The 16,898-nt window shown below is 39.4% G+C and overlaps 1 protein-coding gene across 1 annotated transcript; it reads right to left on the bottom strand.

The window, feature by feature from the left end:
• Positions 1-544: 544 nt before the first annotated feature.
• On the bottom strand, positions 545-13,822 carry LOC115787455 (trichohyalin). The gene is made up of 10 exons (XM_030740177.1): positions 13,802-13,822; positions 11,872-11,994; positions 10,546-10,681; positions 7,092-8,509; positions 5,352-6,209; positions 3,904-4,235; positions 3,642-3,741; positions 2,581-3,088; positions 1,633-1,766; positions 545-1,293 (listed from the first exon to the last, which is right to left on the bottom strand). The coding sequence occupies exons 4-9, from the start codon at positions 8,085-8,087 to the stop codon at positions 1,648-1,650; spliced, it is 2,913 nt and encodes a 970-aa protein (XP_030596037.1). The 5' UTR covers positions 8,088-8,509; positions 10,546-10,681; positions 11,872-11,994; positions 13,802-13,822; the 3' UTR covers positions 545-1,293; positions 1,633-1,647.
• Positions 13,823-16,898: the final 3,076 nt, after the last annotated feature.

Here is a 16,898-nt window from a genome sequence, read left to right as displayed (position 1 = left end):
CTGTTTACTGTGACATAAGCAAGTGAGTTATAGTAATAAGCTTGCTAGTTAGTATTTGATCCACAATGAGAAACTCAACAAGTAACTCCTTCAATATAAAAGTGGGTATGGGAGTATAATTTTAAGCAGACTTAAGGACCTATACTTTACCTACAAGACCAAATCCTGTAAACACAATGATGAGATCCTGCTGTTTCAGGGTACAGGACAAACTGGACATCATCTCCCAACTCATCTACAAAACCACATACATGTTGTCTATGACTGTAACAAATGTGCAAGAGAAAATAAATTAAAATTTATGCATTAAAAAACACCAGCTTAGTTCAACTAATTCTAACAAAGTAACACGTTTAGTTGATAGGAATTTTGTTGTGAATAACTAGCGAGAGCGTGTTAGTGTAGCACAGAGAAGCAGAGTGGGAGAGGGAGAACAGAGCAAACGCAGTGTGTATCACCATACATGGAGCGGAAACCAATGCAGGTTAGACTGAGTCATAGACATGCTTATCCCCCCCTCCACACCCACCCACCCACCCACACACACACACACACACACACACACACACACACACACACACACACACACCAAGATGGGGACACAAATGTGCAAATTCACAGCTAATGATTCACACACACTCACTATGTTTTCACACATTTTTCTTTAACACCTCCCCTCTATGAAAACACATTCAAGTGTTCATAAATAAGCCACCTGAAATGGTTTAAAGGTGAGGTTTAAAGATGAAAACATATTTCCCATAACAGGCCTCTCTTTGCTTCACCCTTTTGGAAAACAAGTCAAACTTATCTTGACAAGTGCTTGTTTAGAAAAACACCAGCTAGGCACTGTTCCATGCAAAGTAAGTCCAGGCTAGGCCCATAACTTAATTCTGAGTTTCAAAAAGCTAAACAGTCCCTTTGGAAAAGTGGTTCAAGAAACATCAACAAGCATCACACTAAACCACCACCTCTGTAGCCAAATATACAGGTGGGTGTAAAGTGACAGCATTGTGATGGACAACAAAGTCTCCATATAGTAATTTGTGGATAAACTAGTGGCCATTAAAACATTTTTGGATCCACAGTGGAGGTGTTTATTTTGTCAGTGCAGGCCCAGTTACCTGCACCCACACGTACAGAGGTCCGCATCTGATTGCAGCTTTTTAAACTGCTCCTGTGTTTATTTCAAGGTCTTAATTGCTTTGAGTTTCTGTGCAGCTGCTGTCATCTATCATTCAGGTTCATAGTGAAGCCATGGTGATCAGGGCTTTCCACTAGATCTGCAAAAAACCTGTATGCAAAAACAAGAGAACATGTAAGGCAGTGTTTTAGTCCAAATCAAGACCAATTTCAAGAGACAGGGAGTTGTCACATTTGCCTAACTTGGTGGATGAGAGGGACTTAAGTACGTAAGTATGAAATCAGAGATGGATACTGACCAAATTTAGAAGCAATTAACCTTCAGAGTTGATCTGGATTTGGATCTACTTCTATTCTGTTCTAATATCACAAACTAATCTGGATCCAGATATCCTGGATCCAGGAGGTATGCTCTTACTACCCAATGTGTTTTGTTAATTTCTTAGGATGTTGAATCTATTTAAAACATTTTTGATAGTGTCTGAAGTTACCTTTTGCTGTGTTTTAATCCATCTCCTCCTCCTTTCCTGCATCCTTCTGGGAGACAGGTAACACAGCTGTACCCAACAAACCTCTTCTCACAATGTAAGGACATGCGGGACCACTGGGAATGTCAGCAAAACCTAAAGGATAGAAAGAATTGGTAGAAAACAGATCAGAGTGGGAAAGCACAGAAATAAGAAGCACATAAACAGGAAACCCACAGGGAACATGGCAAAAATCACAAACATTTTTTTTTTCTCAGTGGATTTCAGAAAGCCACAAAGACTCAGAGGCTGTACGTACCCATAAATACCATTAATAAACTAAACAAATTTTTTGATCTAATGTATAATTTGACCTTTAAACTGGTCATGCAGCACCAGGAACACAAACTGAAAATTGCCACTTTTACCATCTTTTCTAATCTTTTACCTAAAACCTTTTTAAGGTTTTGCCTCAAATTTTAATTCGGCCCTTTTTCTTTGTGATTCTCCCATTTATTTACTTGACACTGATATCAAGAATATGTTTAAATATTCTGACACAAGGAATTGGAAACAGCTGTGGAAATAGCTGCGCTTTTGTTAAAGTGAAGATCACGACACTCATGTCTTGTTTTACGTGGGTTTATGCAGTTGCCGCCATTTCATTTGCTAAAGCAAACCTGCTGGCAAATGGTGGTAGAGCTTGGAGAGGGAGTTTAACAGTCACTAATTCAGAGTCATGTTTGTGCTTTCTCTTTCTTTGAGTTTTCTCTCTAGAAACTGCTGCTATCTGGCTCATTAGCAGTTAAATGCTTCGCTATTTGTAATGTTTCACGGCTTGCCAGCTGGAATCAGTGGGTGATACGGGTGTGAGAATTTTGTACTAGTTACTCAGTTTTACACAACTCCTGAACCCAAAAAAGTTAACTGAATTTTCCTTTTTTCACTCAATTAGACATTATAAAGTTACCTTTCATGACGACTTCCGGCAGGCCATAGGGTTCGTATTCTGTATCATCAAAGGCGGCTGACAACTGCGTCCTGTTACGGCGGATTCTTTCAGCCAGCCGGGCTGGGTCAGCCGGGATGGGGAAAGAACCAGAAAACAATATTTTGTCTCCTGATGCCGCCCCTTCAGATAATTGGACAGGAGAGAGTGGAGGGGAATCCACTGACCCTTCTTCTTCCTCCATCTCAGTCTGAGTGTTAACACATACTGTTGAAACACCACGAGAATACAAACTCTCCTCTGTTTGACTGCTGACATTTTTCATTTCTATCTTGACATCTCTATCTGAGGAATTAGTGGTTATATTTGGATTGGCTTCTGTTTTGGTCGGATTTAGCTCCAAGACTTTGGCTACGTGTTGCTGAGCCATTTTCCCTGATGACATTTGGATGGGTTCGGTGTCTCTTCTCACTGTTGGACAATTATCTGACCATTGTGAGAAGTTGATCTGGTTTTCTTTTTCAGATTCCTGAGTCAAAGGACAAAATACAGTAATTCAAGAGTTAATATTTTACCTAAAAGATGAAATGTATGCACTTACCAGGCTGAAAAACACTGCATTGTATTCAATACTGTGGGCACACTGCTGTTTTGAGTTTAGATGTAAAAATAAAAATGCTTTATTTTATAGGTACTCAAAACAGGAGCAGCTACACATAAACCTGAATAAATACTCAATTATTGTCAGTTTATTATTAAAAATACATTTCTCTGAATATGTAGGCTTCCCTGTTTTATGCATGTTCAAATGGTTTGATGTCCACTGGCTAAAAGAGTCCCCAGATTGCCCTAACAATTATTTGTTATTATTTAATTTAAAGTGTACTTTATTTTTCCATGTAATTTCCACCAAATTACATAGCCCCCCCCCCCCCCACAAAAAAAAATAATAATCCAGGAAATTCTTGAGAAATTGCAGTCCTGTAATGATCACTGGAAAAACTACATTCTTTTAATATTCTAGAAAACTTATTGACATTCACTGGTCTGGTATTTAAGTGAGCAACAATTTTTAAAATCACCTGGTCAGTCTTGGCAGAGTCCTGATTGTATTCCTGAGGCACTGCAGTCAGTTTAAATGGATGGAGGATATTTGGTTCAGTAAGGCTGCTGTTCTGAAGTCTTGAGGTAAAACAAGAAAAAGTTAATTCCAGCAGATGCAGAAGAAGGCTGATGCCCATACACTGTATAAATTAATGTTTGTATATGCAATTAACATTCACACACAAAAAAAATGTAGGCTCAAATGCAAGCGATCTCTGCTTCCACAGTGGTATGAGTTACCTGGAGAACAACATGCGGCCCTGAAGTTTGTTGGAAGAGCAGGAAAGGAATAATTCATCTTCCCTGATCACTGTGATATTATCCTGGCACTTCTGACTATCCAGTGTGGGTGCCTGAACCCGATCAGGAACAGTTTGAGCCAGGCTCTGGGTCATCTCATCTGTCTGCTGCTGGTTTGAGTGGGACTGTCTGACAGCAGACGTCTGTTCGTGGGTTTCACATTCGTCAAATGTTGGTACTGGTTGGGAGGCCAGTCTCCATACAGCAAGCTCATCAGCCTGCTGCTGGGTCTCCTCAGACAGAGACCGTACCTTCATCTGTAGCGCCTCCACCTGGACAGAAGGAAAATGACAGAATACACTGAATCAATCAGACATAAAACTCACATATAAAAGAAATAAATTCCACTATACAATAATAATATAAAAGTAATTCTTTACTCAACAATGTAGATTTTCTTGAATATTTTAATGTTATAAATTCTGTGGTATTCTAACAAAAATGGGAGGAAGAAGCAGCAGTTGTTATTTAAGAGGAAACCTGGGGGGATATTTGGAGATCCCAGTGGTCTTCCACCAGCTCCTCATTCTGGAGAGAACACGACTGGAAAAACATAATAAGGTACTTCAAGACTCCAGCCCAGGATAAATACAAAAATATGACAGGGATATGTTGGAGACAGTGTGGAACAGGAACAGCCAATCATTACCAAATGTTCTGGGATTGCCTAGACTGAGTACCTACTGGAGAGAAATCTACAGAACTTTGAACTTGGTTTTTGGAACTGAAATACCATTTAATTTTGTGATGCTCTATTTGCTGATGTTTCTATTCTGAAACAGAAAATGGACAGGAAACTATTGCAGGCTCTTTTAGTGGCGAGCAAGAAAAACAATTACCAGAAAATGGCTTAACCCAACCCCTCCTACGGTAGATGGTTGGTTAGATATTACTTTAGAAAAAGATGGAAAAATTAACCTATACCCTGAATATCCAAAGAAATAAATTCTACCAAATTTGGAAAAAGTGGATAAAGTATGTAACCCCAATTAGAACCGGGTTTCTCTAACGTCTCTGATTCTCCCTCCCAACTGGTGAAGTTGCATTAACCCCCCCCCCCCCCCCCCCCCCACACACACACACACACACACACACACAAATCTGTTTTGGTTTTTTTTGTTCCTTCTTTAATGATAAAAAATGGAAACTGGGAAGATGTCTGGAAAACGAATAGGTATCTTCATGTAAATCTGTTATCTTCCAAATAAAAATAAAATTAAAAAAAATTATGTGTTACTCAAGACTACCAGCTACATTATCATGAGTCTAACTATTTACATACTGAACTCCATTAGCTCACCTGTTTAATTTTATGTCCTATGCAACTAACATATTTTTTGTCACTTTTCATATTGTCATATAACTGAGAGGAAAATCACTGCCATTACCTGTTGCTGTAGGTGAGTTACATGGACCTGAGACACTTCCTCCAGGTCTTCTTCAGCTCCTGTGATTCTCCCATCTTCCTTTTCCAAATCTTGCCCTTCATCTTCATTCTTCATATTTGACTCCAGCCCCTCAGTCCTGACATCATTCAGCAGACTCAGTGTTACGTCCTCTGCCAAGCAGGACAGAGTAGCTTTTGATGTGTTTTGGCTTTGCTTTGGTTCTTCTTGGTTTTCACTGTCAGTCTGTAATATTGGGTTTTGTGCATCAGAGACGGTCAAGTCCTCAATTCTTTGTTTTAACAGCTGATTCTCCTGTCTGAGAGTGAGCAGTTCTGTAAGGATGTCTGCTTTTTCTCGATTTTGACCGCACTGATTCTCTGCCATCACAGGGTTACTCTGAGTTTTGTTTGAGTCTACAGGTTCAGAATGCTCTTCTCCCGAACAGTGTGTTTGATCAGCCTCTTCACTGCTAACAGGCGTTGCTGTTTGAGTATCGTCACGTGTCTCTGGTTGACTTGCATCACTCTGTGCTTTCAAGTCACTTTCAGCTAGTGAGTCTACAGTTTCACAGGTGACCCTACTCTCCTTTTCCTGTTTCATCTGGAGCTCTGAGATCTCCACCAGTTTCTCATCTCCCTGTTCTTCTCTTTCTCCTTCTTCCTCCACCTCTTTGACCATCATCTTCACCTCATACTTCCTGTCTTTCTTTAGTGCATCCAGCTCTTGCTTGCATTGTAGCAGTTCCTGTCTTTGGCTGAGGAGGGCACTCTCCTTCTCTTGTAGCTCAGCTAGAAGGCCTGTGATGTGCTGACTCTGCTTCTCGAAGGCCATGGTAAGCTGCTGGGTCTGACGTGTCACCTGAGAAGAAAAGAAGGTTGAACAGAAAAAGAAACCATGAGAACAGGCAGGAAAAATACTATTGAGTCGGCACTTTACAGGCCACAGCACAAAGCACAATTAAAAAAAAAGCAAACCAAAGGTCACTCTTCTTAAGTTTACTTCCTTTAGGTGTCAGCTTTAATATCTGCTAATGTGGTAACACCAGTATACAAAATAAACACCTACAAGGAAAAATGCACATACACGCAGTGAAGTTACTGCTGTAAATTCAAATCATCTTTACCACTTGTAAATCAGGGCCACACAGAGAGCTCAGGTCACCTTACTGGAACTGCAGAGTTTACTTTGCTTCTATCATGACTGACGTTTAGCTTGTCAGATTAGCCCTGAACTGGAATATGAAGTCTATCTGTTCTGGCTGCTTTTAAAGAGGCTTGAACAGGTTTTTATTCACTCCCACACTTTGCTGTATTTTTTTACTGGCTGCTATCTGCCTTTAAGTAGCATCTTAAAGTAGTAGCCATATTCTTTCATAAAACAGCTACAGAATGAAAGTAAGCATGTCTAAATTTTTTAAAAAAACCTGTAATCAGATCAGTGATATCTATGTAATAATACCTTAATATTAATCTTGTGCTTTACAGTAACATGTTTTATATGAAACTATGATTGTGATAAATAAATGAAAGTACAGTGATGACACATGGATTAAGTTCTGATCAGAAGTTAAATATTGAAAACATGATATATTAGGTCATAACTGTTTTTTGTGATTGACTACCCACAATTCAAGAGTGACAGTTTAGTATATAAAAAAGCTTTATTTATGACTTGTCAACACTAATTATACTGAGGTTTGAGAACATTAGTGCACTAATCTATACATCCAGCATTATTTACCTGGCTCTGTAGGGCCTCCAGTTTAACCTGACACTGGTTAGCACGCTCTGTCTCCTTTGCGTTCTTGTTCTTCAGGCGCTCCATCTCTTTCACCAAATCAGAGGCAGCAGGCTCAGCCTTCTGGAGGTCTGAGGGCACTAGGCCTATCTGAACATCATCTGACAGAGGTGAGTGCTCAGTGTCTATGACATTGCTCTTTTCCTGGATGTCATCTGCTGCCTGAGAAACAAGCATGTTGTGCTGGTTGGTGGACTGACAGAAAAGGAGGTGCTCCTCTGAAAGCAAGAGTTTGTTGTCACAGCTAACAATGTTGGAGTTGAGCTCGTCATCACGAAGAGTCAAGTACGTCAGGGGGCTGTTTGCATCTGTGTGCTTCTCCTCTTCTTGTGAGTTTTCCCTTTTTTGCTTCAGTTCGTCCAGTTCAGCTTTAAGTTCTGCCACTTTCATGCTCAGCTGTTCCTTTATATCAATGTCTGTGTTTATTATCTGGCTTCTCTCCTCTTCTTCTCTCTTTCTTTCCTCTCGTTCTAAAGCCAGCTGGGTTTTCACCTCCCCTAGCTGTTTCTTAAGTTGGATATTAAGCTCCATTAGTTCACTCTCCCTATCTTCTTGTAATTTGTTTTCCTCTCCCTCCTGCTCCTCTCGTTCCTTTTTGCTTCCTCCCTCCTTTGCACTCTTCATCTCTGCCTCCAAAGCAGCCATTGTCCTCCTCAGCCTGTCTGTCTCGGCCCTCTCAGTCTCCAATTGTGCCTTCCACTCCTTGCCTTTTTCCTCCCTCTCCACAACCTGGCTGGCATGTTTCCGGCTGAGTTGTTTGAGGCGGGTCCTGGCTTCTGTCTCAGCCCTTCGTTGTGCTTCCAGGTCCTCCAGTCGTTTCTGGAGTTCTTCTCGTACATCCTGGAGCTCTGAACGGAGCATGGCGTTTTCCTTCTTGAGGTCTTCAGAGGGGATGGTCTGCTCAGACTTGAGAGCAGGTGTCTTTTCTGCAGGAAGCATCAAATTTTGTGCCTGAGGTGAGTGCTCAAGATTTATCACTCCATCAGCATTCTCAGAGTTATTGATGGGCCTATGAGAGATGTCACATTCCTCATTTATAGCTTTGTTCTCCTCTTCATTACTTTTCCCTTTGTGTACTGTTCTCTGTAAACACTCTGAGGAGTCTGGGGAGATTAAGACACTGATGTGTTCAGAGTCAATTCCTTCTCCTGGTTCTCTGTCAGAAGGATAAGATGCTGTAATATCTGTCCTTCTCTCCGTTACACCCTTTTCTTCCTCCCTCCTCTGCTCAGCTTGGTTTGAAGAAGGTCTCTTGGTTTGGGCTGAAGGTCGAGGATGATGAGACGAGGAAGATTGAGATGAAAAACTCTGTCCAACAGGGCAAAACTGCACAGGCTGTGGAGGAGGTGCTAATTTTTGCTCTGGAGTTAAAAGGAAAAAGATTTTTTTATATATGTTAAAAAAAATGATTATCTGTCTGTTTTTAATAAACACACGCATTACTGGAAAGGTTAAGTGTATTTTTAAAAGATAACATTCATCTATCATTAACCAGCAGGGAGCAGCACTGGGATAATAGGCTTATGCGTGACACAGTAATTTACATGACATAGTGTACTGTCAGGCACAATCTAGGGCTCATCTCCTTCAGTAAACAATGTCCCTTTTTTTCTGCACAAAATACTAAAATACTACAGGGCAGCTTTATCAAATTGAGTCCACCAGAGGACACCAATACAAGCATTTGGCCTCTTGAAACTTCTTATCTCTGACTTTCTTGTAGAAAGGAGAAAAGACAAACTCTACAAAACTAATTGGAAATTAGTTGGAAACTCTAAATTGCCCACAGGTGTGACTGTGACCCCCCCCCCCCCCCCCCCCCCGATATATTTAAAACGTTATTTATTTTAATTTTGATGATTATAACTGACAACTAATGAAAACCCCCAAATTCAGTATCCCATAAAATTAGAATATTGTGAAAAGGTTCAATAATGAAGACACCTGGTGCCACACTCTAATCAGCTAATTAACTCAAAACACCTGCAAAGGCCTTTAAATGGTCTCTCAGTCTAGTTCTGTAGGCTACACAATCATGGGGAAAACTGCTGACTTGACAGTTGTCCAGAAGACGACCACTGACACCTTGCACAAGGAGGGCAAGACATACAAGGTCATTGCTAAAGAGGCTGGCTGTTCACAGAGCTCTGTGTCCAAGCAGATTAATAGAGAGGTGAAGGGAAGGAAAAGATGTGGTAGAAAAAAGTGTGCAAGCAATAGGGATAACCGCACCCTGGAGAGGATTGGGAAACAAAAGCCATTCAAAAATGTGGGGGAGATTCACAAAGAGTGGACTGCAGCTGGAGTCAGTGCTTCAAGAACCACCATGCACAGACGTATGCAGACATGGGTTTCAGCTGTCGCATTCCTTGTGTCAAGCCACTCTTGAACAAGAGACAGCGTCAGAAGTGTCCTGCCTGGGCTAAAGACAAAAAGGACTGGACTGCTGCTGAGTGCTCCAAAGTTATGTTCTCTGATCAAAGCAAATTTTGCATTTTCTTTGGAAATCAAGGTTTCAGAGTCTGGAGGAAGAGAGGAGAGGCACAGAATCCAAGTTTCCACAGTCAGTGATGGTTTGGGGCACTGTGTCATCTGCTGGTGTTGGTCCGCTTTGTTTTCTGAGGTCCAAGGTCAACGCAGCCATCTACTAGGAAGTTTTAGAGCGCTTCATGCTTTCTGCTGCTGACCAACTTTATGGAGATGCAGATTTCATTTTCCAACTGGACTTGGCACCTGCACACAGTGTCAAAGCTACAAGTACCTGGTTTAAGGACCATGTTATCCCTGTTCTTAATTGGCCAGCAAACTGACCTGACCTTAACCTCATAGAAAATCTATGGGGTATTGTGAAGAGTAAGTTGCGATTCACCAGACCCAACAATTCAGAAGAGGTGAAGGCCACTATCAGAGCAACCTGGGCTCTCATAACACCTGAGCGGTGCCACAGACTGATCGACTCCATGCCACGCCGCATTGCTGCAGTAATCCAGGCAAAAGGAGCCCCAACTAAGTATTGAGTGCTGTACATGCTCATACTTCTCATGTTCATACTTTTCAGTTGGCCAACATTTCTAAAAATCCTGTTTTTATATTGGTCTTACATAATATTCTAATTTTCTGAGATACTGAATTTGGGGTTTTCATTAGTTGTCAGTTATAATTATCAAAATGAAAAGAAACAAACATTTGAAATATACCAATCTGTGTGTAATGAATGAATATAATATACAAGTTTCAGTTTTTGAATGGAATTACTGAAATAAATCAACTTTTCATGATATTCTAATTTTATGACCAGCACCTGTAGTTAAATAACATGCAACATTAGAAAAATTATGAGTCCATATCAGATGACTAATAAATAGATTTGGGTTCCTCCCCACAGTTTATGCCTCACCCTGCACTTCTTTGAGAAGACGCAAGGTGTCGGCTAGCTCATCCGCAAGTCTCCTCCCCTCCTCTTCCAGAGCTCGCTCTCGCTTCCTGCTCTGCTCCAGACTCACTGCCACACCCTCTGCCTCACGCACCGCTTCCTAATGCAAAGAGCAAAAATAGTCAAATGAGGTTGAATGAATCCAGGCAAATCAAACTGGTATTTAAAACAAGTGCTCAGCTTAGCTGAACCAAATCTATATTACCAACAATGGTCTTTTAAGGTGAATTTTTAAATATCTGTCAGAACATTAGACTGTTTTCCAAAATATGTCTGCCGTGACATCTTTGTCTCAAGATAACACTAAAATTAAGCCATTAATAACTCTATAAGTCTATATTTTTGCCATTGCGATATTGAAACTTGGAATGTTATCATTTGTGCAAGACGATTTCCAGATGAGGACATGGAGAAGAGCTATGCAAACACAGTGTCACAACAGCTATAAACCACAAACAAGCTACAGATAAAGACAGCATTAATACAAGCTCTGTTGCAAGCTTGCGAACATGTAATGAATTGCTGTAATGAACAAATCTGGGTTATTTTACATCCTCTGCGCACTCAGGTTAGTTTTAGCAAAGGCTTTCTGATGTGCAAGGACATTTGCTTTTTTGTTCAAGTTCACACTCCTGATTCAGTATTTTAAAAGACCCCACTTTTAGTTGTGTGAAGTTCATTCCAGGCTTCAACAATGGAACAGTGGCCCAGGCAAGTTGAAGGGCTAGCTGCTTACGCAATTGGTCCAGTGACAGTGTTTTCACCAATCACAGCTACGAGTTAATCTGTGAAGTATTCACACTGAAGCAAACCCTCACCAACTAGTAGTTTTTTGTTTTTTTTTTCTTACAGTCAGTAGCCTGTCTTCACATTAAAGGCAATATATGTGGCTAGTGAAATAGAAATGCTGCTCTTTGTGGGATAGAAAAAGCAGCAGAAAGGTGATGCTGGTGGTACAGGGCTTGACAGGGTATGCGTTTCACTTGCAAATATAGATGCATGCATACTGTACAATGTGTAGAATGATGAGGTGAGAATGATGATGGCACTGTGGGATATAGTGGACCCTGCTTACTAATCCAATAGCTTTAATAAAAGATAATATTGGATAATTTAAGAAGCCACTTATTTCCTTTTCTCACACTGTGAAAACATAAAATATTAAACTGACATATGGCACATTAGGTTGCTCACTATATACCCACTGCTCATCTAATGAATAACTGATACAAGCAGACCCTGACTCATAACACTCAGGGTGATCACTGTGTGTGTTTGTATGTGCATTACCGTGAGTTTGGCTTGTGTCTGTGCTTCTTTCTTCTGGCTGTCCTTCAGCTGTCCCTCCGTCCATTTCAGTTTCTCTTTCAGAGTATCTAACTCCTTCTCCAATGCCTGCTTCTGTAGAGAAAGCTGATGGAGGAAATTTTGACTATTTAGCTAGGAAAGAGTGGGAATAAAACTAAAGAGGAGAGCAAGAGATGTAAAACAAACAACAGAAGAACTGATGAAAGGAATAACTTGTTGACTTGTTTCAGGTGCAGGAATCAGAGGCAGTGAAGAGAACAGGAAACAGGACAGAGCTCAGTGATCAATAGCAAGCAAAAGCGGGGTCTAATGTATCCTCTACCTCTCTCAGGGTTATTGACAAAGACTCAAGTAGATTTGCATCTCACCAGTTCTCATCTAAAATTCTACACATTATGGTTATGTAACTGTATACATGTAACTTTATTGTGAAGTATTGAGTAAATTATCTAATTAATAACTAATCAAATTTTAGTATTTAAATTACCTTCATTAAATTAGCAAACAGGCTGTTATCTGCATTACTTTCTTCACCTTCTTCGATTTACTGTTGGTGTGTTTTACACTTCAGTGCACAGCAAAGTGGTGATTTCAATGTAGCTCTTTTAAGAAAAACTTCACGGTTTTTGTATTAGTCACTAATTAGTTAACTAATATTGGTTTTGTTAGAGTATCTAGTAACCCAAAAATTTTCATTGACCCAATAATTCTCAGTTAAAGTAATGTCACAAGTACTTCAATTTTCCAATCAAATCAGCAGATGATCGAGCAATTTGGAGCATTTTTACAACTATTTCTTCATCTCTGAAAAAAATATGACAGAGATTTTACTTTTTGCTTTTACTTGGTGCATTTTAATAAATGTAAAGAGAATCAATAAAATGCAACAGGTGTGGGATCATGTGGGATTCTCATGGCTGAAACTGCATGCATGCACAAATAGTAATATGCAAATTCTACAAAAGCCTATGTAACACGCTCACTGCCCGCAGCTGAATGTCTGACTTTAAATGTCAGATACTGGATTTGCACAGTGTAGAATTATCAGATGCAACAAGACAACATCTGTGTGGTTTACAAAGAGATTACATTAAGGTTTTAAAGGGCACTAGTGAAACTAAATAGCTATTGTTAAGAATTTTGTAGAATTTATAAATACACAGACAGTTAAGAACAAGGAAATTTTTGTGAGGTTTTTTTAATCTAATAAAATAAATACACTGTTCCTTTATGTTAAACACTTACAAAATATCTTTTTTTGAAAAGGTTTTCAAGCAAAAACAAATTTGTACTTCCATACATTCATGCAACATGCCGTAAAAACACTTCAAACAATCCTTCATCCACCTCCACCCGCAGCCACTGTTTCACGCCTCTCTTGCTGAGCACTCCATTTCTCACACACAAGTTCCAAGTTTCCGAGATTGGTTCACGCTTCATAAACAAAGCAAACTGAGCAGTCACACTATCATTACCTTCTCTGCTCAACCTTTCCACTGAGGAGAAACCAAGAGGAGAGGAGGACGAAGCGGAGAGGAGCAGGTGGAGGGGAGAGAAATCAGAAACAGAGAGGAAGACAGTGAAAAAGAGAGTGAGAGAAAACATCAAGGGTAAGCTGAAAGTGTGGGAGAAGTGAGATAAATGTATTGACCTTGGGTCTATATCATAATAGTCACAGAAAAAAGCAAAAGGGAGCAGGAAGATGGGATAGGGACAGAAAAAAGGAAAGGAAGAGGAAATACCAAAAACTGGACAGATTATGAACCAGATTATGAACCTTTTTGGTCCTTAGTTTTCAGTGCTGGTAACAACTCGATCTTGATAAATATATTTATATGCGTGTTAGAAGACTTGTTGGTCTGGTTAATGTGAAAAATTTTGTGCATATGCTTGTACATGTGTGTGCATGTACCTTGTCAGCTTGAGCCTGCAGGGCATTGTGGAGTGTCTAGCCTGCTGGAGCTCCTGGTTGAGTTTATTCATCTCCTGCTGATGCTGCTTCTCAAGACACTGCCTCTCCTTCTGAAGCGCTGTCAAATCCTGGAACAAGACAAACAAACAATAAACAAGAATAAAAAAAATAAAAAAAAAAACAATCCTGAAAACACACAAACAATAAAACAACAAAAATCAAAATAAAAGAAAGTAAGACACAAGCAGACACTTTTCCTGTTCTTTCAATATCATCTCACCCTCTGATACTGTTTCTCCAGCTCTTTGGTGCGCTGTTGGTGTTGCAGTCGGCTGCTCTCTGCATTTGCCTCTGACACTTAAGCTCTTCTTGTAGCTGCTTCAGCCTCTGCTCAGCTCCTGATGCCTGTCATGCACAAACACACACAGCTCTTTACCTGAGTTTTGCTTTAAATGACACATCAGATGTTATATTTTCTAATTAATTTATCACTTAATTTATACTTGAACTATTAATTAATCGAGAGAATTTATTGCTGATGCAAAGTTTTCAAACTCATTGGCAGTTTTAACACATTCACTTTATCATCACCCTCTTAAAATAATAGCCTATAATCAATTTTTAACAAAAAAGTAATTTTTGCATAATTATTCATATTTTCATATATGGTTCAATTTTGCATTTTCTGAAAAGCTGAAGAAAAAAAAAGACTTTGGCGGTTATGTTAGGTAGGTGACATTACGTGAGTATGAATGGTTGTCTATCTCTCTATGTGGGCCTTATAACAGACTGGCGACCTGTCGAAGTCTACCCAGCCTCTTGCACAATGACCAGCTGAGAGAGGTTCCAGCCACCCCAACCCTGAATTTGATAAGCAGTTAAGAAAGTGCATGTTGGATGGATGTGCCCATTCTTTTCATAGTCTACATTTAAGGGTTGAATTGATGTTTTTTAAACATTCATTTTCATTTTTATATCTGCCTGGATAACCGATTTACATGACTTTATAAACTTTTTGTATTTTGTGTGTGCATTATGAGTTGGTGTAAAATGCAAACAGAAATCTATACAAATAAACATTATTACTGCCACCAAAATAACTCCTTAGAAATCACAACACTGCAATAATAAGATGCCTTAACATTAACATTATGGGTTCTGAATGTGACTGAACCCACTAACTTTTTAAGTGGCCAAAGTTTATAGCCATGTTTGTGTCTCTGTATAAATATATATACTGTATGAGTCACTTCTAGTCTTACTTTTACATCTTAACACATTGTTTTAAGTGTTTTTTCTTTGAATACCTTGCTTATTCCAGATTAAGTGGTGATTAAGGACAGTCTCACATTGAGACAGTGTTAATTAAACAGGGGGAAGCAACAGTCTCTTTACTGCACAACTTATTGACACCAGATGGTTTTAGGCCCACTGTTTTTCCAGCTTTTTAAAGAGCCTGATAATATTCAGGGAAGAGAAATGTTTTGTTAAATGAGATCAACACCTCTTCCATGTCAAAAACAGCAGAGCCTCAGGAAAATATGGAACATTAGCACTGATATAGGACACGTTGTTTTCACCAAAAGTAATAAAATCACCACTAGCATTAGCAGTAGTGTGTGTGTGTTTACCCGTTCACTGTCCTGGGCTATGCGTGTATGTGCCAGGCTAAGTTCGTTAGAGATTTTCTGCAGGCTGAGCTCCTTGGCTGCTAGTTCCTTCTTCATCTGCACCACTTCATTCTGAATGGACTTCAGTGTCCTGTCCTTCATCAACAGCTCCTCCTCCAGAGAAGACATTTACTTTGAAATTCAGAAGACACTGATGGATGGACCAGACACAGAAAGTAGTATGGTTAATAACCTCATTTGGGTATTAAACAACTCAAAAAAACTGACAACCTTTTATAATTAAACTACAAAAAGGAAGAACTCCAAAGAAATATATAAAACATAAAAAAAAAAAACCAAACAAAAAAAAAACACAATTTCAAACTATTAAAAAGTTTGCAATTCTGTGTTAATGTCATAGAGGCAGCAAATTAAGCTTTATTAAGTAAGATATTAATTTATCTTTTTAGAACCTCAAGAGCTGAGCCAGAATTTGTGAAACTGTCATCTGTGTTACTCCTAATATCTTTCAGTAAAACAAAACAAATAAACAAAAAACAAAACAAAAAAACACTGCTCACAAATATTGAGCTGGCATCATAAAAATAGGTGAATGGTGGCTGATTGGGTGGAGGGTGAACGAGAAAATACAGGCAAATAAACACTTGAAAAACAAATGAACCATTTCCATTACATTAAGGATATCTTGATTTTTGATAAGAACAGACGACCAACAGTCAACAACACAGCAACAATTCACAAATGGGGTCAATCTATACAGGCTGTGCAATGAAACAATGTCATAACTCTGTATGATACACTTAGCCCCAGCCTGTGGAGGCCAGATTGCTGATTTTCAAACTCAAGCATAAAAATCGATTGTGCATTTTGTAATCTATTGTCTGCCTATTTTAACATCTCTATTTGCACATGTTTATCCACCAAAGTTACAACTATAATCACAATATCTTCCACTGCTAATATAAAAAGAACATAATGTGTTTTGCCACATACAACCTCAACATAAAGTTACTCAGAATAAATCCTACACTGTATATAAGTGAAGAGGAGAGGGCCACATTATAGAAACACAGCTGCAAAAAGGCACACCTAAAGTAAACACTATAACCCCACACCCACCCCTCACGCCAGTGACCCAGCAGCTTTTATTGTTTCACATTGACCGCTCTCCTTCCTCGTCTGAACAAAAACAAAAACACCCGGTGAGAGAAAGAGTGTTACATCACAATTATAAATTGTAGTAAGAGCTCTACATTATGAAGCTGGCCTGGGAGCAGGCAGAGGAATCTGCGGCTGAGCCAGTGATTTCTACACAACCTCTTATGTAACAAGTGCAGTTGAGGTCACACATGTGCAAGAGATTCATGATGACAACACTGTTCATTTATACTGATGTTGTTGTCACTTTAAAGTAAACCATAAATTATAAAATACCATCATTTGGTCAAAGATTATAATAATATTTT

The sequence above is a fragment of the Archocentrus centrarchus genome, chromosome 10 (assembly GCF_007364275.1).
Source record: "Archocentrus centrarchus isolate MPI-CPG fArcCen1 chromosome 10, fArcCen1, whole genome shotgun sequence".
NCBI classification, from domain to species: Eukaryota; Metazoa; Chordata; class Actinopteri; order Cichliformes; family Cichlidae; genus Archocentrus; species Archocentrus centrarchus.
Note: the sequence above shows the minus strand (reverse complement) of the source record. Positions and strands in the feature narration are given on the sequence as shown.